At 39.1% G+C, this 26,587-nt stretch overlaps 2 protein-coding genes across 8 annotated transcripts in view; both read right to left on the bottom strand.

Annotated features, from left to right (window-relative positions):
- The window catches only part of GPHN (gephyrin), a 767,219-nt gene extending 761,274 nt beyond the window's left edge, over window positions 1–5,945 (bottom strand). For 5 of the 7 annotated variants that reach the window (XM_011994241.1, XM_011994242.1, XM_011994245.1 and 2 more), the window contains exon 1: window positions 4,642–5,292. In XM_011994241.1, the coding sequence (XP_011849631.1) occupies window positions 4,642–4,705 (64 nt within the window). In that variant the 5' untranslated portion in view covers window positions 4,706–5,292. Of the gene's footprint in view, window positions 1–4,641 lie in introns of all 7 variants that reach the window. The other 2 variants (XM_011994243.1, XM_011994246.1) reach the window with 1 other exon arrangement.
- LOC105549639 lies at window positions 4,720–26,493 on the bottom strand. Its single transcript, XM_011994256.1, has 13 exons — window positions 26,312–26,493; window positions 26,055–26,207; window positions 24,640–24,736; window positions 23,827–23,877; window positions 22,062–22,139; window positions 21,777–21,860; window positions 21,196–21,255; window positions 20,688–20,829; window positions 14,739–14,797; window positions 14,442–14,552; window positions 5,611–5,855; window positions 5,202–5,516; window positions 4,720–5,059 (listed from the first exon to the last, which is right to left on the bottom strand). Exons 1-13 carry the CDS (start codon window positions 26,359–26,361, stop codon window positions 4,720–4,722), a joined length of 1,785 nt encoding a protein of 594 aa, XP_011849646.1. The 5' UTR covers window positions 26,362–26,493.
- Window positions 26,494–26,587: the final 94 nt, after the last annotated feature.

Genomic DNA, 26,587 nt, shown 5'->3' with positions numbered 1-26,587 from the left:
ACATTCACTTTGAAGTCAAATCGTCACGTGTTTTTAATATAACCAAAATTCTTCTAGTGTAGCAACTAATACTTTTTCAAGTCTTTGATTAATGATGATAGTACTAAGTACATTCACTAGAAATTAATTTAACATTTTCCTACTTTGATTAAACATTTAATTCTCTAATACATTGCTTCCAACAAAAAATTCACAAAATAACAATCTAATTCAAGAAATAGGATTCCTTTCAAGTCATATAGCTCAATATTAAAAACACATATTGAAAAAAACAGCTAAGTTTGCCAGAACACACAATTCCACTTAGTAGGCTTTAATAGTAATTTGCCTACTTAATGACATCTATTCTCAAAACAGATATATGTATATATCCTTATCAATAAATGGGCTTTTCAGAAAATAATACTGACACATAATATACCAGAACAGGTTTCAAGAATGTAAAAATGTAAATGCTTAAACAACTGCAGAGTTATAAGGGTAGCATCTGCTTGGCTTAAACTTGTTTTCTGAATATTTTGAATGACTTCATTTATGAATAACTGAAATACTCCCTACATGTTACTGTAATATTTTGATGTTCTAATTTACAATTAGTCTTTTAACTAATCTCTAGTACCTAGTCAATTTGTTCCAATATCTCTTACTGAGTTCAAATCAACAAGTTAGTGCAATTAAAATGTATATTACTACAGCAAAAATATGATTTTTAAAAATGCTCTTTCCTAAAAATTTGTACCTTTTTCTCATTCATGCCACTATTAGTGACAATTTAGGTAATGGATTATCATCTTTGGCTAAGTGCCTCGGTATCAAACATTAGCTGTAGCGAAGTAATATGATATTAAGTAGCCAATGGGATTATCTATATGATTCTACATTATGTACATACATGTAGTCATTATTTTCCTGTTAACCTTTCTGTAGAGCTTTCACAGTGGTAAAACCAATATGCTGCTTTGATAAACAGCTTCTTTCAAAATAGAAAAAAAGTATATGAAGAGTGACACATTCTAGATATAGTGAGTCTGCTGTGTAACTAGTAAGATTGACTTTAAGTATAATTACTACTAAAGCTGTTAGAAAAAAATTCTACATCTGCACCACATCTTGTTTCTAGTTTTGTAGTAGTAGATACTTGTTTATTTGCTTCATGTTACTCATTACCACATTACCTTTAGTCTCTTCTATAAATAGTAATAGAAATAGAGAACATTAGACACAGAAATATTTCAAACTAGACCTTAGGTCACCAAACACCATGTGACTTTCATTTCTGTCAAGTCAACATAAGACAGTTTCGAACAAAGATATTGTTCTTAAAGATGGACAGTAACATTCAACATAAAATGTTTCCACATACAGCCTATTTTACATACATACATATTCTCATTTTCCTGATTTAAAAAAATTAGTATAACTAGAATATCCACGTTACATTATCATAATCTCATTTTCAAGTGCTTAATAATTCAAAATAATGAAGCAAAAAATGCTTCTGCTAAATATTTCCCTTTCTACCATTATTCTTTCATAAACCTAATACAATTAATTTATTTGATGAGAAGTCTCAACAGACTATGTATTAAATTTGCCAAATTCATAACTGAAATGAAGATAACAAAAACATCTAATGGACGAAAAGTTTCAGAGAACAAGTATCTTTCAACAGGCAATAAAAAATGTCACAAAGGAGTCAATTAAAAACTTTAGAAATGACAATATGATTTCACAAAATACTAAGTAACATATTGTAAAATGTGTGTGTGGGTAGATCACACTTTCCACTATATTTGTAAAACAGATGTAGATAAAATACTTAAAATTAGTATTATGAAGCATGCCAAGAAGATTTTCTAAAAGAGGCCCTCCACCTTTTAAGAGAGCCACAAATTATAATTTACAAAAACTACAGTTCAAATCGACTTTCTTAAGTATGAAATCACAATACTTGAGTTCAGTAAAGAATAATTCTACATAGTAAACTGCAAAACCTGAAGTTCTAGAATACACAAATTTGCATAGCACAGCTTCATTTTTGTAAGTTCTTTCCTCAAAATCATATATCAGGCAAGACCACAGAAATTAAGCTGTTGATAATGAAACCCACTAGTTACAGACTTGAGAAAAATCAGTTTTCTTTCCTCTCCATCACAGTAGACAATATCTGTATCAATAACTTTTCAAGAAAAAGCGTAAGTTATTTCTGACTTCAAATATACATGTTATCATCAAAACCTACTTTCCTCTATTACCACTTTTTCCAAATCTGTAGCTGCCTTTTCATTCCTTCAGCTACACCCTTCTACCTGGCCCTAGACTACTGTACCTCATTCTCATAATAGCTTCCCCTGATTGTCTTTAATTCCACTGTCAATGTTAATGTTATCTTCTCTCTGACATTTTACCTATGCCACCTACCTATTCCACTTGAGCTTTCCAAGGCCTTTATATTACATTTTTATTCTGCTCAGGAGCCTCACCATCAACTACATATTTATTTATAAAGTGGCAGCTGACTTTCAACTCCCCTTAAAATTGCCAGTTTCTTCTTGACTCTAGCAAATGTATTAAATTCTCCCTTCAGGTAGTCATATTTGCTCCTAATCCATCTGAATATGGAATTTCTTTTGCAGTTAACCCCAAACTCATAGAAAATGTATTTAGAAAAGTTTTGCACAATAATTACATGCAATGTTTCTTGAGTTGTTTGCCTATCAATGTTATCCATATCAGACTGTAGGGACACGAGATAAGGTCTGCATCTTTCAAAGCAGTCTGTACAACACCTACCTGCTATGTCACTTCACAAAGCTAAGATGATTCGTTAAATGAAACTATTATTTAATGGAAAGCTTAAGCAGAAATGTTCATTTTAAAAATAGTTCTACAGTTTAACTTTTAAACATCTATGGCCTTTTTTATTTCCACAGACAACTGACATATTTTGGTTTCTCACTACTCTATTAATTGTTAAAGAATGGCTAGAATTTAAAGTGCAAGTTGAAGGTAGATAAAGGATATACACTTTCACATCCCATCATCAGATTATTCGAAAATTGGCAATGTCAGTTCCAGGAATTCTGAAATACAACTGAATCTTCACATAGCCAAACAGTTTCAGGATCAAAAGAAGAGAACAGCGTACCTTTCTGATTTGGGGGTTCCCTTTTCTGCAATTGGTTTAGACTAGTTTCACTACCAAAGGATCTTTTGATTAGGAAAATTCAATTAATCACCATCGATATACGGAAACAATACCAGGGAAAGGCAATCCTTTACTTAAAAGAGAGAAAAGGAGGCTTTGGATATCACCTTTTCATAAAATTCAGCAACTAAATTAAGCTTTGCACTCAGTATCTGCCGGCAGCCTCAGACCTTTTTTTTCTACCTAATAATAAAAGCAAGTCTTATTCAATTTAGTCCCTTCTCGAGCACCGTCTCGACCTGTCAGAATTTGGCAGTTAAAAAAAATTTTTTTAAAAGAAGTAAGGGAAACACTAGGATTCCCGTACACATTGCTTCTTTTTCCGAAATCACATCACTGAGTCTTGGGCTTCCTTCACTCCAAACTAAGCCCTCAGATTCCAAATATAGTTCTTTAACCCCCGCCTCGCCACTCAATTACACATAAACCTTGCCAACTACAGAACCACAGCAGAAACCCCTACAAATCGGCTTGGCGTTCATCTTGGAAGTCATGCCCTGCAGCAACTGCCGATCGCTGAAGTGACGGATATTAACCACATTCAGCGCAACGGAATCAGACATGCAGAGCACACACGGCTTTCGCGAGGGAGGGAAACGCGACCCGGGAAAAGTGCGCTCCTCACCAGCCTCGGGACGCTCCACCGGGGTGGGGGTTCCCAGAAAGCAGGGGGAGAGGAGCCCGAGTAGGGGAATCCTGCCCTCTCAAGTAAAAAGAGCTGGATCCCCCGGCCGCAGGCTGCAGCCCGTCCTCGCTAAGGAAACGACGAGGCAGAGGGCCCTTTGCTCGGAAAGGCAGAAGGCAGACACTTTCTGAGGTCCGGATCAAGCCGATCCTCCATCCCCCGAAAGAGGCGAAGGGTGCCCCATGGGTGGCTGAGGGGATGCCCGGCCCGCGAGGGACAACCCGAGGAGAAGCAGTTTCATCTGATTAACACCTGAGTCGCGTCCGGGCAAGCACAGCTACTGGCGTGGGGCCGCCCGGGTGGGGGGAAGGGAAAGGGAGGAAGGGGGTGGAGATGGGATTCCCCCCTCTCTCAGAAGAGCACTAACGGAGGATGCGTCCGGGCCAGCCGAGAGCGGCATGCTTCAGACTGCGGAGCCGGGATCCCGCCGCCTGCACCGACAGCGCGGATCCCGCAGCGCCCTCCGCACCGGCCCCTCGGTCCCCGGGGGCCCAGGACTTTGTCTCCGAAGGCGCTGGGGCCTGACATCCCACGGGGTCGACCACGGCTCCGGCGGGCTGGGGAAAGGGACCCGCGGGAACACCCCCAATCTCTGGCGGTTCTCAGCGGTTGTAAAATGCACCCCCGCGGTTCCCTTCTTCAGCCTTCCCTCCTCCCGAGGCCGCAGAGAAGGGCCACCACAGGCGAAAAGCCTAAGGCAAGTCAGGGACTGCAGCCTCATAGGTCCCGCACCTCCTCCCCCGGTTACCTGTAAGGACTCCGACACGGATTTGATGGTCGTGGTTAGTAAGGATCATTCCCTCGGTCGCCATGTTTCCCAGCGCAGTCACCGCACTGACAGGAGCCGGGAGAAATTGGAGCCCGGAGCGCGCGGGCCGGGAGCGCGCTCGCCGCGGAGAGCGCGAGAGCTAGGGAGCCAGGGAAGCGCGAGGAGAGCGGGGAAGGAGTGGGAGGCCGTAGAGTGCTCGGTGGCCTGCGTGGGGGAGAGGCCGCGCCGGGAGTGCGCGGGTCCGCGGGAGGGGGCGGAGTCAGGGCGCGCGACCCCAAGTCCGGCAGGAAGGAGGCGAGCTGGAGGGTTCGGTGGCCGCACGGGGAGAGCGCGCGGAGGCGGCGGAACGAGGCCGAAGAAGCTCGGGCCGCTCTGCGGAGCGCGAGACCGAAGGCAGCTAGATGGCAGGACTGAGAGGAAAGGAGAGCACACGCTCTGGAGGTTGCGGGGGCGGACTCGGGGACAGGGGCGGAGCTACACCCTGAGGCGTGGAACTCGTGGAGAGTGAGGGGAGGAGTGAGAGCTCGGGTGCTGAGTACTGGGAGCGGGAAGGAGCGGGCCCAGCCTGAGTAGGACCGCGGATCGCTCCTGGGTGCGCGAGTAGCGCGGGATTGGCTGAGTGAACGCGGAGCGTGTGCGCGCTAGGCAGGAACGCAACCTCGGCCGGGCCCCAGACAGAAGCAATCCCCTGCCGAGCCTGACACCTCGTCGGTTGTCCGCGCCTTCGGCAGACTGTAGCCGGCGGGCCGGCCTTCTGAGGGGACCGCGGGAGGAGCGACACTGGCTCAGCACGCCGGGCCGCGTCTTGCAGCCCTCGGGAGCGGCCGGCCGCCCCACTGAAAGCGCTGGCGAACCTAGAGGTGCCTTAAAAAGCTGCCTGAGTGGCAGAACGGCGGCTACTATGATAGAGAGCCTGCCGTGGGCGAAGAGGGAGGTATCCTGTCCCGCCCAGTGTTAGCCGCTGGCTTCCTCAGTCGGCTCTCCCTGAAGGAAGATTTCCGCTTCACCTGTGTTTTAGGATTCCATCTCCAGTCAGTGCCTACAAGACGATCCTCACATGCGAAGCTTAGGAGTCTGAGGCAGGGCAACTGGAGTGGAGACACCTGGCTTCTCTTCCTCCTGCTGTCCAACGGTTTTATGGCCTTAAGCCTCTTCGCCGTGAGAGCTGCTTTTAGGTGAAAAGCATCTATCTCCTTAGCGAACGAGAACGTGTTCCACCTGAATCATAGTCCATTGCCGCAACGAGTCTCATTTCAGTATTCGTGGGATGTGAGATTACCATGAAAATAGCTTTTGTTGCCATTTATTTCCATGTGCCTTTCATGAAACGTGTTATTAATCACCTGTGGCTGTTCTACGTTAGTTTCTTACTATCTTTCTGGACCTTTCAGCTTCTGAATTTTAAAAAGTTATATGCGTGTGCGTGTGTGTGTGTATACACACACTCATATGTATATGTTTTTTCTTCTTAGCTGTAGTAAACCTGGAGGCATAAAAGTGAAACGCAAAGTGAAAAATGTATAATATCAGTGTTTATACACAAATTTCAAAGTCACTTTGGTTGTTTTGTTTTTTAATCCGGAGTCTCGCTCTGTCGCCAGGCTAGAGGGCAGTGGCATGATCTCGGCTCACTGCAACCCCTGCTTCCCGGGTTCAAGCAATTCTCCTGCCTCAGCCTCCCGAGTAGCTGGAACTACAGGCACGCGCCACCACACCCAGCTAATTTTTGTATTGTTAGTAGAGGCAGGGTTTCACCATGTTGGCCAGGATGGTCTCGATCAAGATCTGGACTTCGTGATCCACCCGCCTCGGCCTCCCAAAGTGCTGGGATTACAGGCGTGAGCCACCATTCCTGGCCAATTATGAGAATTTTATTGTTCCGCTGGAACATGAAATTACTCATCCTCTGAAGATTCACGTGCTTATGTATTTCATTTTAAATAATGGGGCCTACAAAGTAGATGATGGATGGAATTGAAGTAGGTAAAATAAATTAATGGTTTTTTTGCTTTTGTTTTTAGTATGTGTATTGCTAGTATTTTTGACAGTGATTAAAAATTTAAGCCAGGTCATGAACTCATTTCCTCATTGTCACCTTAGATCCTGGTGGCCAACAGGTTGTTAACTAGTTTTAAATGAGAGATAAAGATGAGAAAGTATGTCCAAGAGAATGATTTCCTTTATCTCAAACTAAACATGAAAAGCAAATAGTTGGTTATATTGTTATCTTTCTAACCTATCTTTGTTCTCTGCAACACACTCTAAATGATTAGAAAATACCTTGAGCTTATCATCTATCTTATGTCTATCTTAGACATAAGGTCTAAACCTGCCCATTAGCAGGTTGTGACCTTAAACAAATTTGGGCCTTTTCCTTCATCCTTTAAATAAGATGGTAGACGAAGTAAGTACCTTTTAAGTATAGTGGTAGACTAAATAAGCACTCCTTTAATTAGAATATTCTATAATTATTCATGGAAGAAAACTGGCACTTTATTTCACAAATCAATAATAAGAGGACAAGAGACTAACTTTGTGCATTCATAAAAGGGATGATGGTTAAATTGATTAAAATTTAAGTGGGGAAGGGTGGATATGGATTAAACTTTCTAAAGCTGCAGTCCCCAACGTTTTTGGCACCCGGGACCTGTTTTGTGGAAGACAATTTTTCCGTGGATGGGGATGGGGAGGGGTGATGGTTTCCGGATGAAACTGTTCTAGAATACCTCAGATCATAAGGTATTAGATTCTGATAAGAAGCCACAACCTAAATTCCACGCATCCACAGTTCACAATAGGGTTCATTGTCCTATGACAATCTAATGCAGCCACTGATCTGACAGGAGGCAGAGCTCAGGCAGTAATGGTTGCTGGCTGCTGTGTGGCCTGGTTCCTAATAGGGTACAGACGGGTACCTGTCTGCGGCCCGGGGTTTGGGGACCCCTGTTCTAAAGTATATGGAAGTTTATTAACATTCATTATATTTTTACTGACTGTAAGTATATAAAATTCCTAAAAAAAAAAATAGAACTAAATTATAATGCTTGTCTTTCAACAGTTTTTCTTAAGTGTATTCATCTTTCTCAAATTCAACAACCTTTTACAAACAAAACTTACAAAGGAAAGACACAATGACTTCACTGTCTAGAGTGAACTTTTACAGATGGTTATTGAATGACTATTATAAAATGTACACACCATTACTCTTTTTACAGTGTGACATTTCTGCAGAATTCATCCTGGAATCAAATGTTATGCCAAAGGAAATTTTCTGAAAGGTAGGAGAGAGTGTCATTTTCCAAATATTGATAAATGTCTCAGGAAACATGGGGCATGGGGTGTGGTGTGGGTTGGGGTGGGAGTCTGTATGTAAATAATTAGAAGTGCCCAGGAAGTTATTCTTTCCATTCTTAGGGTTTTCATCATGAAAACTACAAGAGTTTCCATTAACCATCTAAGACAACATAAAAAAATAGGTTAACGTGGCTTTGATTACAAGTATCATGGAGATGAAACTTTATATTTCAATAGGAATGAAGTTATTTTATTTATTTATTTATTTTTGAGACAGTCTTGCTCTGTCAGCCAGGCTGGAGTGCAGTAGCACCATCTCAGCTCACTGCAACCTCTGTCTCCTGGGCTCAAGCAATTCTCCTGCCTCAGCCTCCTGAGTAGCTGGGATTACAGGCGTGTGCCACCATGCCTTGCTAATTTTTGTATTTTTAGTAGAGACAGGGTTTTACCATGTTGACCAGGCTGGTCTTGAGCTCCTGACCTCAGATAATCTGCCTGCTTCGGCTTCCCAAAGTGCTGGAATTACAGGCGTGAGCCACCACGACCGGCCTGAAGTTAGTTTTTTCCTAGTACTAGTATATTTACACTTAGCCCACCAGTTAACTCTGAGTTTTTCTGTGGTTAATCACAATTTCAATATAAGCAAGGCCAAATCTCATTGGGCTTTTCTAGGTCCAGACTCTCCTCTATGTTTTTTCCACATGTGCATACCTATGATAGTTTAATTTATGTAGTAGTCACAGTAAGAGATTGACAGCAATAACTGATAATAAAATAGTACAATTATAACAATTTACTGTAATAAAAGTTATGTTAATGTGGTCTCTCTGTCTCTCAGAATATCTTACTGTATTGCACTCAACTATTTTCAGACCAGAATTAGTTACAGCAATCCTAGGGGAAAAAATACAATGCCTAATTCAGCTAGTTTAAAGTTCATCTTGACCATAATCTATCTATCTTTGGGGGAAAAAATACATTTAAAGCAACCAAAGCTTCACCCTCACCATTTTTTAAATGGTAAATACACATACATAAAATTTACCGTTTTAACCATTTAAATGTATATAATTCAGTAGCATGAAGTATACAGTAGTCCTCCCTTATCTGCAGTTTTGCTTTTCTTGGTTTCAGTTACTCTTTCCCTGAAGTCCACAATTGGAAACCCAGATGTCTGATGACATACTTGGTTGCAAGCAACTGATCCTAGTAGAAGCCAAAAGAAATTCATTGGCTCATGCAGCTGACAAGTCTGGACTTGCATAGCTTCAGGGTTGGCTAGATTCAGGGCCTGAAACTATGTCATCAGCATGTCACTTTGAGCTATGCTTTCTTCTTTGTTAACTTCATTTTCACCTTGGCTCATCCTACATTGCAACAAAGATGGCACTGGCTTCGCTAGGCTGTGTGTGTGTGTGTGTGTGTATACACACACAAATATATATACTTTTTTTTTTAAGAGAGACAGGGTCTCTCTGTGTTGCCCAAGCTGGTCTCAAACTCCTCACCTGAAGATATCCTCCTGCTTCAGCCTCCCAGGTAGCTGTGATTACAGATGCAAGCCACAGCATCTGGCTCTAGGGTATTATTTAGATCAGTACCCCATTATAGTAAATAGTATATTTAAAATTTTTATTCTGGAAATTTGAATGTATGTAACCTACTGTATTAGTCTGTTTTCATGCTGCTGATAAAGAGATACCTGAGACTGTGCAATTTACAAAAGAAGGAAGTTTAATAGAGAACTCACAGTTCCACGTGGCTAGGGAAGCCTCACAATCATGGCGGAAGGCAAGGAGGAGCAAGTCACATCTTACGTGGATGGCAGCAGGCAAAGAGAGAATGAGGAAGACACAAAAGCAGAAGCCCCTGTTAAAACCATCAGCTCTCATGAGACTTATTCACTACCATGAGAACAGTATGAGGGAAACTACCCTCGTGATTCAACTGTCTCCCCCCGGGTCCCTCCCACAACACCTTGGAATTATGGGAGTACAATTCAAGATGATATTTGGGTGGGGACACGACACAGAGCCAAACCGTATCACCTATATAAGCAAAAGCTCCATAAAGTCCTCAGTTTTTAAGAATGTAAAAGATCCCAGGAACCAAAACTGAGAATCATAGATTTACATCATGTACCGATCCACAAAGCACGTATGAAGCAAATACCAAACTCGTCTCTCTCCCTTATACCATAGAGGTTATTCTTTCCTGTGCACTCCAGTTTATATACCTTTAAATCTACCTACATAGTCACATATTAATATTCAGAAGGTAAAGAAGTTCTTCCTAGGTATGTACTGACAATTTACAAATGTACAATGTTTCCACTTATTTATGTGGCTGTGTATCTGATAAGAAAACCAGGAAGAAAAAAATTTGATTTCTAAAGAAAGCACTGATTTTTCTCCCTCCTGAAAAAAACAAAAACAAAAGAAAAAGGTACACCATAGAAGAGAAGGGCAGTATTTTCTAGAAGAGGGAAAGATTTTTAGATATGGGAAAGGAAAATGAGATTTGCTAAATCGGAAAGTAATATTAATTGCCCCAGAAGCTATTTGATTTCTTAAAAGGGCTCTGTCTGCAATGCCTTCAGTTTTTAGGATTCAGTATCTATATCAAGAAAAGATAGTTTCAAGCTTAAAAACTGACATGGATTGACTTCAAATGGACCTTTTGAAAAATCAAAAGCATCGTGCTTTTCTACCGTTGTTCATTGGTTTCCATTTAACTAAAATTTATCTTAAAGCCCAGCGTCCCCAGAAAAATATTTTTCCTTAAAAAGCAATGTACAAAACAAAACTTATTTTGTTAACCTAAGTAATCTCATTTTCCCCAGGTTGACTAATAATTGGGGGAAATACAGTTTCTAGGAATGTTTATATCATGTTTTATACTTAAAATGAACCTTAAGTAAGTTTTCATGTTAGGAATCATAAGTGAATTTGTGAAAGAAGTAGAGAAGATGGATTTTTTAGTTGGCCTGAAGATTCTCAATTTTACCGTGTAATAATTATATGTCATATGTATCTGCCTGTGCATCTCCTGCCGTTAATTGATTGGTTGCAGAGCAAGCCTCCCTTTCCAGCACAGGACCTTGTTCTCTTCCCATTTTCTAATATTTGTTGACTAAATACAGAACATATGAAGCAATAGGGACTTTGAATTGGTAGCAATGCAGGCTCCTTCCAAGGTGCCAGAGGGACCGATAGAGATTTTACTTGTTGCGCAACAGATTACAGAAGCCTGTACCAATAAAAGGAGAGACACCATCTAAGGTGGCCATTGTTCACATAAACAACACTAAAACTAGATTTTCTGCCTGGATCTGTGAGTGTAAGGCAAAATGTTGTGCATTGTCGCTTCCCCTCTTTGATTATTGTAATTCTAGACTAAAGATGAAAGTATCAAGCTGTTGTTGGCCTTATTTCATTTAGGAAAGAAGTGTGACAAATATTACTAATCACTTTCTGGCAATGCAGAAAGGCAACTTTTTGGGGTAGAATGTTAGCCAATATCCTCTACGTAGCTAGAAAGTCAAGATAAAATAAATGAGATAAGCTACAAAAGTAGTCTACCCAAAGTTATGATTTGTAAATGTATTGCTGGTGGAACAGGTTTTTCCTCAATTGACCTTGAACTTGAAAAGTATTGCCCATATGGGGTTAAGGTTATCAGAGATTTTATTCTCAGAGGAATATAATTAGAATATTATGAGTACAAATAAAACTATAATAATGATGTTTCAATCCCAAGTACTTTTTGATTACTAGTTCAGTTTACTATAACTTGATTTGGAGATAGGAATACCCTAAATATAGACCATATAGACATATTCCCACCAAGTTGTAAGGTATAGCCCTCTCTGTAATTTAATATTGGATGTATCAGTTAATCTCTAGGGAGTTTAAGTTGCTTGAATAACTCTCTGACCTTTTGAATAAGTTGACCATATGAATTTGTCTGTACTCACAAAACTGAGATCCATTTCCTGGATTCACTGAAATGCAGACACTCATGAGGAGTCACCCAATCTAACTGATAACTTTATGCTGCCCTTATGAAAGTCAGAATCCAATATGAAGTCCTAAAGACAAAGTAGAGTAACAGGCTATCCCAGTTTTGTGTTTTGAAAAAATGGAAAGATTTGGAACATTTGAGGGAAAGATGTTAAGCCTGACTGATAATGAACATAGAATGTAAATACTTTGACAATGGCAAATAATTCACTTTTTAAGAAGTTACAACCTCAGCTACCAAGTAAACTACTTTATTCCATGTGTTAGTTAAAAAAAAAAAAAGCGGGGGGGGGAAGGTTATATACTAATCCAAACTCATTGTAGTGGTTAAAAAAAAACAACAACAACATAATTTTAAAACATTCAAATGATAGTCTTTTAATTTAATTTTAAAATTCAGAATCTAAAGCCCTAAGGTTAAATGACTAGTTCAAGGTAATCAGTAGTACATTCAGATTTTATATTTTTATCTTTTGTTCTCATTGCTCTGTCTAATCCAATTGACTTGGAAAATCTCTCAGGACTGCCAGAATCTCCCAGGGACTAAATAAGTACAGTGATGGCTTTCTTGAAACAATATAAATTACATACTCCACTAACTCAGTTGGTAGAATATGAAAGTAATCACCTCAGTGTTTAAGAGCCCATTATTTTTGTGGTTAGGAGAGGAAAGATACAAGTTAGATTGGAATATGAACTGGCAGTATTAATACCTGGGCTCCGGTAACCAGCTCTGGCTCCAATTAACTGAAGGAATTTAGACACCTTTTCAATGTATCTGAACTCCAGTTTCCTTTTCTGGAAAGCAAAGGAAACTTTATAGTTATTTAAAGTTCCTTCTAATGCCAAAATTCTGTGATTTCTTGTAAACCTTTTCCAGTGCAAAAGTACATTTAAAAAATTCATCTTTAAAATGCGTCTTTAAAGATTTAAATTGACTTTGAGAAAAAGAAGATTTTGAATTGGCTGGCTCATTTTGCTTATTACCAGAAAGTATGAGGGATTCCTACAGATTATGAAGTGTTTTGTGACAAATCAACTCTTCTATACTGACATGAGATAGGAGATTAATGACAACTTAGAGGAGAAGAAAATATCTGAAGATCTCAGGAACTATGATATAATCCAGTGGTAATTTACACAAGGCAGGACATCAAGAGACCTGGGACTTGGAAATTAACTTTCTGTGGCCTTCTACATGTCATTTACTGAGCCTCTTTAAAATACTACGCACTGTGTTAGGCAGTCAAATGAAAAGATAACGAGATAAAATACCGGGTTTCAAAGAGCTCACGACCTTGTGAGGAAGGTAGCTGGATAAATCATTAATTGCGATAGAGTTCATTTAGTGCTATGACAAAAGTAAGAGAGCCTAGCAACAAGTCTCAAACCTGATTGTACTTTAGAATTTCCTGAGAAGCTTTTAAAGCATACGGATGCTTTTGTCCTATCGATCAGTTACCATAATTTAAATTATCTGGGGTGGGACCCAGTAGAATGCTATTTTTCAAAGTTCTTAAGGGGATTCCAGTACACAGCTAGGATTGAGAATTAGTGGGATAGAAGGGCAGCACATTCAGTCCTTAAGACAAACAGGCAATGGTCATAGCTACAGGATAGAAGTGTCTTTCCACTTTGTGCATGGAGCTAATAGAACTCATGATACATGGGGAGAGAACTGTAAATATTAACAGTAATGTGGAGCTCAATGTGGAATGTATGAGAGAAGGGGTACATAGTGAAAAATGAGACGGAGAAGGTAGACAGGAGGCAGATCATTTATGGTCTGTAAAGGACCTTGGACTTCAGCAAGAAACCAGTAGGGGAGTGACGTGATCTCATTTATGTTTTATAAAAGATAGCTTCAGTGGTACTGTGGAAGACGAATTAGAGGGATTGGAAGCAGGGAAACCAATTAAGAGGCTATAGTAATCCAGGCAGGAAGGAGGGTCTAGGGGAAAAAACAAAAACAAGTAAAAAACCACAGTGGTACTAGGAAGGTGGATGATACTCAAGGAATAGATAACAAGGTGGCAGAATCAACAGGGCATTTTGATGTTTTTGGTGAGAGAGTGAAAGAAGTCTGTGGTATGTAATTTTACTTATTTTGTGCCTACTTTTGCTCATTTCCCAGTGGTGGATCTGTCCACAATTACATACTTCAGAAGTGGAGGGGAGTTCCTTTTTATGGACTTAGTAAAAACATATTGTACAATGTGGTTGAAATGTGGTCACTTCAAATCCAAAAGCTATCAAAATAATCAGAGGCTGTTTACAATCCCTAAATGACTACATTCCATACACGTTTAAGGCCAAACATCCAACATTTCCACCCAGATTGGTGAGGGGAGAGAGGGAAAACAGCACTAAAACAAAGGTTTGAGAGATTTTAATTAACACAAATGGCTATGCCTTGTCTTTAAATCTGTCCAAAGCAAATGGAGTGAAAGCCTGCAAATTCTTCAGTGCTTCATCTGACAGTGACCTCAGAAAAAAGAGCCTCCCTCCTGCATCATCAGGCTGACTTCCTTTAGTTCCTTGTTGTTCTGTGTAGATCTTTGCTCCCAGAATTCTCTAAGACAGGAAAAAACAGAGGAAAAAGGACAGCTAAAATATTGAGTACCCTAGCACCCACTTTGCAAATCTCCTAAAATATTAAATTAGAATATATGTTAAGCAATGCATTCCAAAAGTCTATACCCACTATCTATTCAAGCCCTTAAAATGATTTTTGGTTTGTTTAAAGAAAGTAGTTCTCACCACCTGGTGTTCATTTCTGCCAGTAGTCACTCTGTCCATAGTTGTAGTGCCCATAGTACCTAAGGGAAAACATTAGGAAAACAAGAGCTTCTTTTGAGGAGGGAAAAACAAAAAAACAAAAAACTAGTTTTGTTTTGTTTTGTATCACTGTGGGTATTAGCATTGATGTGAATTTTCTGATTTTTTTTTTTTTTTTTGAAAATAACTTTGTCAAACATTATTTAAGAAGTTGGAGTGGCAGACTATTTTTCTGTTTAGAGCTCATGTCCCACAGGGGGAAAATTCATTTAAGAATTATATGCAAGTAAATTAAAAAGTGGAATAATAAGTTATGTGTATATATACATACCCTCAGATAAACCAGATAGATATATTTCACAAAAATGGTCAATTGTAGATAGTGGAGAGTAAACAAAAGATAAAGATGGGGGAAGAGAAAGAGGAAGCATAGAGAATGGCAGGCGTAGGGTGAGAAGGGGAAGGGAGGCAATGAAAAGGAGAAAAAGGGAGAATTATAGGGTGCTCAGTAGGACCCATAGTAAGTCTGTCCTAAATTAGAGTTGCCAGACTTAAATATGGGACTCCCAGTTAAATTTGAATTTTAATATAAACACCAAATAATGTTTCATATATCTCATGAAATATTTGGGACACACATACTACAAATTATTTGGTGAAATTCAAATTTAATAGGGTATCCTTTTTTTATTTGCTAAATATGATAACACTTTCCTAGACATACTGCTGCACTCCTGAGTGGGTGATGCCCACAAATTATGGAATTTGTTGTCACCCATTAAAATAATATTAATAAGGGTACAGTTTATTTTGACAAGCTTCAAAATTTATATATAGGGGAAAAAAAAAAGTTTTTCTCCCCCTGAATTTCTGTGAGGTCTTAAAGAAGTAAAAGAATGACTTAGTTTAGAAATTAACTTTATAACCTATTAATACCATAAACCTAACTTTGACATTCAAAAGGTTCATGTTGCCTCAAAGCTTGAAAAAGCCTGTACTTGAAAGCAACAGTACTACTTATCAAGGACCCGGATTTGAGCTAGCTGTGGTTTTCCGCCCCTGCCTTTCAGCATTTTAGCTTAACACTACTATTTTCCCTTCAGCAGCACCTGCTGAAGTATAGTTCAGCCATCAGGAAGAAAAATACTAAAGTGAAGTAAAGGTTAAAGCCAGGAAGAATGACTTGCTTTCAGAACAGAAGGAGTTAGAGAGTAAATAAGGTTTCAAGAGTATTCATTTCCCACCTCGCTGGGCTTTCATCTGAATTTATAAGTGTAGCATAATACTCACAACCAACCTTCAGGTTTTTCTCAGAAGACCTCAAGGAAATGCTAAGAGTTGGTGGGGATTGAGGGGAGGAGAGAAAAGAAAAGCTGTCAGAATCAAATGTCTTAACACAAGTTATATCATTGCTGAAGATAAACCTCTTCTTTAAACACCAGGAGATATGATGGGAAATTCAGTTGAATTTAGAGATTGCTTAGCGCCTGTGCTCTCTAAGATAGGTGACTGCCAAAGTCCACAAACTTGCTTTCTGGACTCTGTAGACGTTAGGGAGGGCCTACAATACACCCTGAGTCAAATTATAATTTTACACTGGGGAGAAAGTAAATCCTTTCAAATGTCACCTGTCTCCAGAAAAATCAAAAGTAAAGACTTCACCGTAGGTGTGAACAGACTAAGTGATGCAGCATGCCAAAGATAACATGGATGATAGTAATGCCACATCCTGGGCATCAAGGGAATTCAAAGTAGGGATTTGTTGATGTGTAACAAAATCAGTAATATTAGCACAGGATTGTATTTTGCCAGCTACACAGATCATACCACTGCAACTCAGCCAACCAGTACATAGGACAGTGGGAGGAGGAGTTCTTGGCTAAGGGTACTGAGGTAAACCCTTCCTCTACTTGGAAATGCTTAGAACAGAAGAGCCTGTACCCTGATTTATTGAGAGGTGTGTCCAAAATTATATTCTGCCCTTTCTCTAAGACAGGTTTGTGCAGTTCAATTCTTTTGAAACTAGAGAAGAAGGAACACTGTCCCATAACACTATTAAGTATACAAACTTCAAATAAACACCATCTTTTATTTTTCATTTTAGTGCCCCAATCACGTGATTTATCTGTGGTAGAAGGGAACACTATTCTACAAGGATTGTGGAGGAAGTGGGCAGTGACTTTTTTGAAATGGAGAGAACTGTAGTACAGGGAGTAAAACACTAGGTAAAAATTATGCAACAGAACACTGAGTTTAACATGGTCTAATCAAGGCTGCCAGTAATATACCTTGCTGCCAAAAGACCGTGTGATAAAACATCAAGAAATTTTTTCCTTTTTTCGTTTGATACATAAATGTGGCACCTTTTGTCCTGAGAGTAGTAGAAGACGGATCTCTCCCACAGCATTTCATGGTTCCTGAATTACCACTCTGTGGACTTGAAGCCTGGATGTGGTTGGTGCCACCTACTGGGCTAAATGCAGAATTACCAATCTCCTGCTCAACAAATTAACCTTAGAGAGTATGATTCTTCACTGGGAAGATTATACATTATAAACAGATAATAAATTTGTATTCAAATTATAGCGTTTAGATCTAGAAGAGGCATGAAAAGTCACATACTTTTACACATCCATTTTGTAGCATAATCTAGCAAATAAGGATTGAATATGGAGCCAGAAGCCTGGCTTCTCTGAGCTTGTTTCTTGTTCTATAATACCTTTCATAGAGTCACTGTGAGGGTTACACAAGATATTAAGTTGTTAACATACTCCATGTTAGTATTGTTTGTATTTTTAAAAACTGAAATTAAGTGACTTTCCCAAGTCATATAACTGGTGAGCCTCAGAGGAAGGCCTGCAACTCATGTATCTCGGTCTAAATTCATGCTTTTTTCCTTAAATTACAATTTGCCAAAATTTGATGATGAGATGATTTTAGGTGGCAATTGGGATAAGTTTCAGTGTTGGAACGTGGCATTAAATACTATAAATCACAGTGAGAAAATTATTGCCTTTTCAATTATTTCAAACTTGATGGCATCAAGGAGAAAGTTGCAGTTTGGTGCTGGCTTTCTTTAAAATTCTCTGTCTTTTTTTTTTTTTTTTTGATATAAAGTCTTGCTCTGTCACCCAGGCTGGAGTGCAGTGGTGCGATCTCAGCTCACTGCAACCTCTGCTTCCCAGGTTCAAGCGATTATCCTGCCTCAGCCTCCTGAGTATCTGGGACTATAGGCATGTGCCACCACACCTGGCTAATTTTTTGTATTTTCTTGTAGAGATGGGGTTTCACCATGTTAACCAGGATGGTCTCGATCTCCTGACCTCATGATCCACCTGCCTTGGCTTCCCAAAGTGCTAGGATTACAGGCATGAGCTACCGTGCCTGGCCAAAATTCTCTATGTCTTTCTAATCTCACTTCCTATAGGAGATAAAATAGATCTCAGGCTTATGTATTTTTCTAGAACATTAAAATCTTGTTTTTTTGTGTGTATTTATTATGAAGTTTACCTTCTATTATGGAAAACTATATTGATTCTTCATTTAAAGTAGTAATAAAACTTTTACTTTCAAGGAATGCATTTAGGAAACTAAAGAAATCAGTGTAAACAGCAAATAATAAATAATAGCCCCAGTGATACACAAAGTTGGAAAATACTACAACACCTACCATTAAGAAATTATTACTGTTGGTATTAACTTCTTTACATAATTACTTTTAAAATCCTTTATGAAGAGAATATTTGTCTTCTTTTCAATAATCAAATACTAGAGGTGAAAAAAATAGGCCACATAACCAAAATATAGGACTCCATTAGATTTCAAATCCACTTGTGCTCAGACAAACCTATAGAGTTTGAATACGTGTGTTAAAAAATGAAACTGGCCCATAATTAGTGCTAAATGAATGCAGAATCAATATAACACACTGATCCATTGCCTGTGGCTACATTAATCTGTGGTAACTAAGCAGTATGATACCCTATCATTTAATTCTCCAGGAACATAAAAGGAAAGCAAAGAAAAGAAGGTGTGGATCTGTGGCTGTTCCAATTCAAAGTTGATTCAATGTTTTACATGCAAGGGGAAAAAATATCTCCTGAAACAATCAAGTTGAATGGAACCCTTATTTACTAATTTAGACGTAATTTGATTCTGGAGCTAAAAAGCTTTTGGCTCTTTACCCTATAGATCCCTTGAGATGACCTTCAGCTAATTTTGAGTGAGGTAAAACAGGGACCTATCTGTCTTCCTCATAACCCTCTTCTCCTCTATCTTTTAAATTTGTATCTTAATGATTTAATACTGCTTCTGGTTGCATTCCAGGTTTCTTTCCAATTTTATGCTGTCCGATTATTATTAGAACATAAGTTGAAAGAAAAATATGCATGGAATACTGCCTGAAGGATAGTCAGTCCAGTCTTCTAGTTTTCTAAAATTTACCTGTGGATCAAGCCAGACCAGGGAGTCTTATGTACCTGAACCAAATCATCTTGAGTCAATTCATCACTTAAAAAAATTCAGATTAATATGTTTTTATCAGATTATGCCAAAGAACAGAGGAGAAACAACCTAGGAAATTTGGATTCTGAATTTATTTTGAAATATTGTTGAAGACATTGGCGACTGTCATCACACAATGTCCTGCCCCCATTATATGGTCCTGGAGGAGAAATTTCTCTCAGATTTCAACACCAGGAAAAACTGTTTCTCCTGAGCAATTAATTGGTTTGTTGTTATTTCATGAGTTTTGCAAATCCATGTTTCTTTTTACTGGAAAATTCAGAACCAAATTTGTAGCCTACCTCTGCCAGCTGTACAGTACTCCCATTATGCATTCTTGTGTATTTGCCCAGCTTCAACTTATTTTCCCTTTTCTTTGATTTACTCATATATTTATTTAACCCTATGTGTTGACTGTGATTTTTATAAGCTGTTTAAACCCTTTACAGAATAAGACTAAGAAATTAGAAACATACACACTGATACTAATAGAACATTGTCATCCCTTGGCCATGATTTCCCATTGCCTGTCCCTTTTAAAAAATGGAGTTCATATTCATAGATAACGTGAAAATTTAAGAACCTTTTCCCTGTCCTCAGAGCCACCCCTATATTCTATTTTTTAATGAACTATATTATTTTCTCTACTATTGCCATAAATTCTGTGGGGAAATCGCTGAAACTCTCAGAGGGACAACTGGATGAAATTCACAACCATTGTCAGATGTCTGTCTCCTTGGCCGCCTACTTTGAAGTAGCAGAGTCTATTCCAGCCAGATTAATAAGATTAAACAATTCTAATTCCTAGAAAAGGGGATGAGGTGGAAAGGAAACCTATTTTATTGAGTGCTAACTATGTATCAGCTACATATGCTAAGTATGTAATATATTACTTTATCTTTACAAAGGAAAACAATTCTCCCAGAGAGAATATTTGCCTTAGTACATAAGCTTCTGAGTCATAAAAGTCATGATAGGCCGGGCGCAGTGGCTCACACCTGTAATCCCAGCACTTTAGGAGGTAGAATGTGGGTGGATCACGAGGTCAGGAGTTCAAGACCAGCCTGGCCAACATGGTGAAACCCCGTCTTTACTAAAAATACAAAAATTAGCTGGGCATGGTGTTGCATGCCTGTAATCCCAGCTACTCGGGAGGCTGAGGCAGGAGAATTGCTTGAACTGGGACCCAGGAGGCAGAGGTAGCAGTGAGCTGAGGTCGTGCCACTGCACTCCAGCCTGGGCAACAGAGCAAGACTCTGTCTCAAAATAAATAAAGAAATAAAAATAATGAAAAAAATTGTTACTGTACTACTAACATTTAACTTACTATGTGCCAGGCATTATGTTGCTCACTTTACAAGTAAAGGTCTCCAATATAAAACAAACAAAACAAAACCTCAAACTGTGTACCTGGGATATTCTACCTACCTTGGGACCCAGGAAGATTTAAAAATGCTTGCATTGGCTCAAAATTCTGCTGCAAATACAGTGATAATTTCAGGTCATTGGCCTTCTGGTAGTTCTTCAAGGCTTCAATTCTCAGCTGAATCACTTTGCCATGAAAACCATTCTGAAAAGAACATTTTCCAAAACTACACATATAGGATTGGCTTCTCTGAATCCATTGTTACCTGAATCCTCTTTACTCAGAAGTTAAAAAATAATTCCATCATGCTCAGTCTTTAAAAGTTGGGTAGAAAGTATTTGTTATTTTTCCCCATTTAGAATAGAACAAAATCAAGAACATAGGAAGAAATACCATTTATTCCAATTTCAGAGATAGGTCCCTTCAGCTATCTTTCTATGACACATTTGTTTTAGCAGGGCAATTGGTAATCTAGGATGTGGGGACTGGGCTTCACAATATGCAGCTAAAAGCCTTTGTATTATATGAAAGAAATTGCATCCTATATCCAGCCTTGGAAGACCTTAGTACCTGAAGGATGTTGTTTTGTTCCTGATACTTGACCCATTCCATTTTCCTCTGTTGCTTTTCCTGGTGGAAGAAAGAGCCTCTGGGTGACAAAGTAAATTGAGATCAGAAATCAGTTTTCTCAATATGCTGCAAAAGCCTTATAGCAAAATTATAGTGTCACAATTTACTATTAAATTGACTTTAACTGCAGGATTCTCTTAATTGGCCTCAACTGTACAAGCCACCCTCTAAAAGCCAAATGAATAGAGTTATTTTCTGTTGGTGAGTTGTTTATGGGAAGATGAGATACAAACATAATACCTGAAAAACTGAATACATTTTCAAAGACAAATGAACAGGAGTTCTGACATCATTTAGCTGTTGCAGAGTTATCATTGTTGGTATAGCTTCTCTCACTTTTTCCTAATATGATTTCCCAGAAACTTGTGATATCACTCTGACTTAAATATAGTAACACAGGGGAACCAAATCTATAAAAATTGGTCCAAAAGCACACCATAGCTTGGGCAAATTACTGCAACATTAAAGATTTCTAATTTACTAGTTCTAAAAGCCACTACCATTCAGAATGGCTGTACTACCTTCCTTATATCCTTCACTTTCTCTGCAAATGATTTCTCTAGTTCACTTTCAGTCTTCCTAGGTGATGAGGGGGATTTGGGAGCCTGGGATGAAAGAAGAGAGCTAAAGGAATAAGAGGTTCCAGGAAAGAAATGCAATGTCTCAGCAGGTCATAAATCTAATAAACCCTAAAAACCCAGATCCTACCTATCTGCCTACCCAAATTAGCCCTGATTGTCAGCAGGCTGTTTCCAGCGGTGTGACATTGACGATCCTGAAATTTTAAGTACATGCAGTCCACTTGCCTTTCCATCCTGCAAGTCTGCCTTGTGTTTTATCTGTGGTGCTTTTTGTTGATCACTGAGTTCTTCTGCCTCGGATGTCTGTGGAAAGACATTTTGGCAAAGCTTTAAAGTAGTGGAAATTAAAGAGGGAAGTGGAAAACCAGTATGGGTCAAGGTTTTGGTTCCTGCCTGTCAGCAGCTTCTCAGGGCCTGGCATGAAAAGTGTACTACCAAAGGGAAGTCAGAATGTAGTGAGCCCTTCTTTCATTCGGTCCCTTGAGTGTACCTTATAGGAATGAAAACTATTAGCTGGACCCTTAGCCAGTCACTACTCTAAGCTACTTACTGCATTACTCTACTTATTTTCCTTACTGTACTACATTACAGACATTCTCATTTAATCTTCACAGTTCTTTGAGGACCATTTTTGTTTCCATATTATAGATGAGAAAACTGAGACTTGGAGAGGTTATTTGTTTAGGGTCACACAGCTAGGAAAGTACAGAGTTGGAATTTGAACCAGATCTTTCTGATTCTGAAGCCTGTGTTCTTGAACACTAGGCTTGCTGCTCTTCTCCATGTCTTCTTACTAAAATATGAGTAGCTAAAGTTGATCACGAGTTAAGTGTATGGATGTCCCTTTTGAGAGCTCTGTAGAAGCTGGATTTAGATAGAGGAATTGTGCTGGCACATTTCCTAATACAAGGACTCGAGAATCCAAGAACTAAAACTTCTAACAATTCATAGAACTAATTTGTAACTGCCCACAAGAACCTGGAGCACATCTCAATACGAGATGCAGGGCTTTAAGGTATTCTGATTATTTGTGGAAAAGTGAGATTAAAAAAAAAAAAAGACAGAGATCCCACTATATACCTGTTTATATCACAAGACACAATCTACTCTTCTAGTTGCATAGTCTGTGAAGAAGCACTTGGGTCCCAAGGGATTAGTCTTGGACAAAGTCTTAGACAAGGAACAGAGGAATTCCCTGTCCCCTTCCCCCTACTCCCTGGCTCTGGTTTCCCAGCAAAAGGTCCTAATATTTTTATCTTAAACAATGCAGTGATTGTTGTAAAATTATAGGGTCATTAAAATTAGGTATTCATTTGTTTATTCATTCAACTTACATTTATCAATTCTCTACTATGTTCCAAGCATTGTGCTAGGAGCTATAGATTCAGATAAAGCAATCAAGATACTGAAGGAGCTTGAGAAGATACAGAGGAGGCAGGGAAACAAGAAACAATTTAAAAAGTAATACTACAATAATAATAATAATTTTATATTATAAACAGTGCTATTGAGCACATGAGCAGAGTTATATAATAGAAAAGAGGAGAAAGATGCCCTACTTTACATGGAGAAACAAGGATGGCCTCTCTAAGGAGATGACATTTAAGCTGAGACCTGAAGGATGAGAATGAGCCAACTATGAGAAAATAGCATTACAGGCAGTAGGGAAGACAAGCAAAATCCTTGAGATAGGAAAAGGCTTGGCATAAAAAGTTGCATAGAAAGCAAGGGAAGGACATCTATGAGAGGAAACTGAAGAGTGGGCAAGAGCCAGATTATGCCACAATTAGTGGCTGTAAAGGTTTTTCATAAGAAGAGTAACATGCTTTGTTTTAAAAAGTTCACCTTGTCTAATGTGTAGAGAATGGATTGGAATGAGGCATAGTGGAAGCAAGGACATGAAACAATGAGGATGGGGGCCAGAGGAAAGGGAGGTTCTTTGCATTGTGATCTGTAGGGCAATGCTTTCAATAGATCCTTAGAGGCACACCTTGTTCCATAGCATCTCCATTTCCTTCCGAAGCGTCTTATTTTTCCTTTCCTGTTGGAGGGGGAAGAACCAAACAGAAGCTTGTATTTGTCCAGCCATTGAAGTAGGTTTGGAAGAAGTTACTAGATAATGGTGGGAAAGGGTTCAGGGACATAGTAAACCACAGAGGAAGGCAATGAATGGGTCTAACCCCAAATCCAGGTCTAACTCCAAATCCAACATAAGAGATGTTGGTGGTGGTGGTGATGATGATGATGATGATGTTGGTAAAAAAAAAAATCCAAGTTATTTTTTAAGTAATAACTTTAATTATAATAATCGTGAGATAATATCTATAGAAATGAGTTCCTAACACTTAAGATGTTCTTATATGACCATTTCTTGGGGGCTTAGACCACTAATTTTAATTCTTAAGACCTTTTACATTGCTGATTAAAAGAAAATCTTATACAAATCCCACAGAGCAAACTATTTATTTTATTTTATTTTGATAGGTGTTTTTCTATTCTTTATAGCAGATATTTTACTATTCTTTCTGAAACATGAAGAGTTAATATGGTCATATTCATTAACTCCCTAGATAAAAAGTTTTTAAAAAGTCAAAGAATAGAATTTTTGCTAGCTAGTCCTGTTCTTCCCAACATTCCATCTGACTCCCTTTGGGTCGCCCTGGACTTTCTAGATCAAGGAGATATGTGTGTTGGAGCATCGGATGCCAGAGATGAGTACTCTGTCTTTCTCTCCACATCTGACACTGCAATGGAATTGATCCCTATTCAGGAGGCTGTTGCTGGAGTACCTCCAACTTCTTACCAGGTTCTGTTTCATCTCCTCTGCTTCCTTAAGGAGCTCCATGACCGAGGATTCCTCACACCCCTTCCCTGCCATGATCTGCCTCATGATCTGAAGACTAGAAGAAAGAGAGGCATCATAAAACATACATACCTCCTTAAGGGTAATACTGATGTTCTGCAACCAGTCAGAAAGTACTCTACCATGAAAGTTAGATGGGAACTGAAATCTCAGGAGTTATGGAAGCCCTTCTGGTGATAGAAGATCTCTATAACTAAGATGTTTCCATTTCTAATTGACATTTGCCTATCTATGTGCTCTAGAATAAATTCTGTGCTCTTTAATGCTTAAAACTTAGGTCTCCAACAGCCAGGGAGAGTCCTTTCCACCCCCTCGGAAGAATGTTGCAGTGTGTGACTTTTGGGAGAAGAAGGGGTAATTCTACCCCCTCTTTAAGAAGAGATTGAAGAACCTGCTGTCTTCTAGGATAAATCTCAGAGTTATTTCCTAACCCATCTCTGTCCTCTGTCCACTTTCTCCCACCTCCATGCTTATTCATATAAGAACATTTGAGTCTATTGGGGAAGTCACTGATATCCTTTCACAGCCCCAGAGAATGCAAGCCATTCAACTAGAACAAAATCTGAATCAAAATCAAGTCTTTGTGAGAGAGAATATTCCTTAAAGGCATAAATTATTTTATGTTTGTGTTCTTGTACTTTTTTCTCCCCAGTTCTAAGGAGAGAACACAATTCTAAGCCTTTGTGTTTCTTGCTCTGAGAGAAGTCTGTGTTGCTGAGTTGTAAGCAGCTGGTGCTTGACCACAACTTTCTGCCTGGGTTTTGTTCTCCAAAAATATGAGTCCTTTAAGATGCTTATGATAAGGATGTAGAATAAAGGCAGACTCACTGAGGTGAGATGTTCTGAGACTAGAAAGGAAACAGTGTTTGTGGGTCTCAAGTACAGTGAGTGCTCTGGTAAAGGGTTAAGACTTCAGCTGCCTAGTATATTTAGAGAGGCCGTGCCTTAATTCAGAGGGCTCCTAGGCTTAGAAAATACTGCCATTCCACTGCTTGGCATAGAAAAAGCAGAGTTATTTATTTTAAAGTGATCATGCACAAGAAAGCATCTGTGTGACCGTGGTAAACTAATGCTATTAAAGGCCTTTCACTATTTCTTGGATGGGCAGCCTGGGGAGGAAGAGTTATAACTTGCCCCATGAAATAAGGGCTGAGTCATGTTTAATTTACTAAAAGAAAATAAAGGATTTATTGTCACCCTGACTTGGTAGTTACAAATTCTTTGTCTACTACAGCTGAATTTCCAAACCTTTTAGTAATTGATAAAACAAAATTTGTAAGTAATTATTCCCAGTCCTATGGAGATTAAGTTCTCTAGCCTTTTTACCTCTAGGAATCCAGAATAAGAGCCCATACCTCCTTTGTTTTTCCTCCAAGTTAGACATTAACTTTTGGAATAAGAGGTTGTTTTTATCTTCTAGAGGTTTGAGCATCTCTAGCAGTTCCTGCTTCCTTAGCATTAAGTCCTCATTTAATTCCTTCAAGTAGTTGTCATCTATTTTAGAACTTCTGTGGGAAGAGGCACAATAATATCTGCCTTTAGCCTGGGTTGAGAGAGAGAGAGAGAAAGAGAGACCCTCTTTTCTATTTAGCATCTTCCGTCAAAGACTCACCTTATTTTTGAGGGCAGGTAAGATCCTGGAGAGTTTGCACCACTTGTCATCTTGAAGGGTAACTTCTAAGAATAAAGAGGCCTTCCTGAAAATATGTGCCTTTTTTCCTATCCAGTTAAGTCATCATTTTTGTGCTGCTGTTCTTGAAACTCCTGCTGCAGTGGACTGATCCTAGCTACAGCGAGGTCACAATGGCCCTAATACCACATAATCAACAAGTCTTTAAAGTAATTTCAACATCAATGGCAATTTGTTGACTGGAAATACTAACTACAT

Source organism: Mandrillus leucophaeus, unplaced genomic scaffold (assembly GCF_000951045.1).
Source record: "Mandrillus leucophaeus isolate KB7577 unplaced genomic scaffold, Mleu.le_1.0 Scaffold448, whole genome shotgun sequence".
Classification (NCBI taxonomy): Eukaryota; Metazoa; Chordata; class Mammalia; order Primates; family Cercopithecidae; genus Mandrillus; species Mandrillus leucophaeus.
The sequence above is the reverse complement of the archived record's forward strand: the minus strand, read 5'-3'. Positions and strand labels throughout refer to the sequence as shown.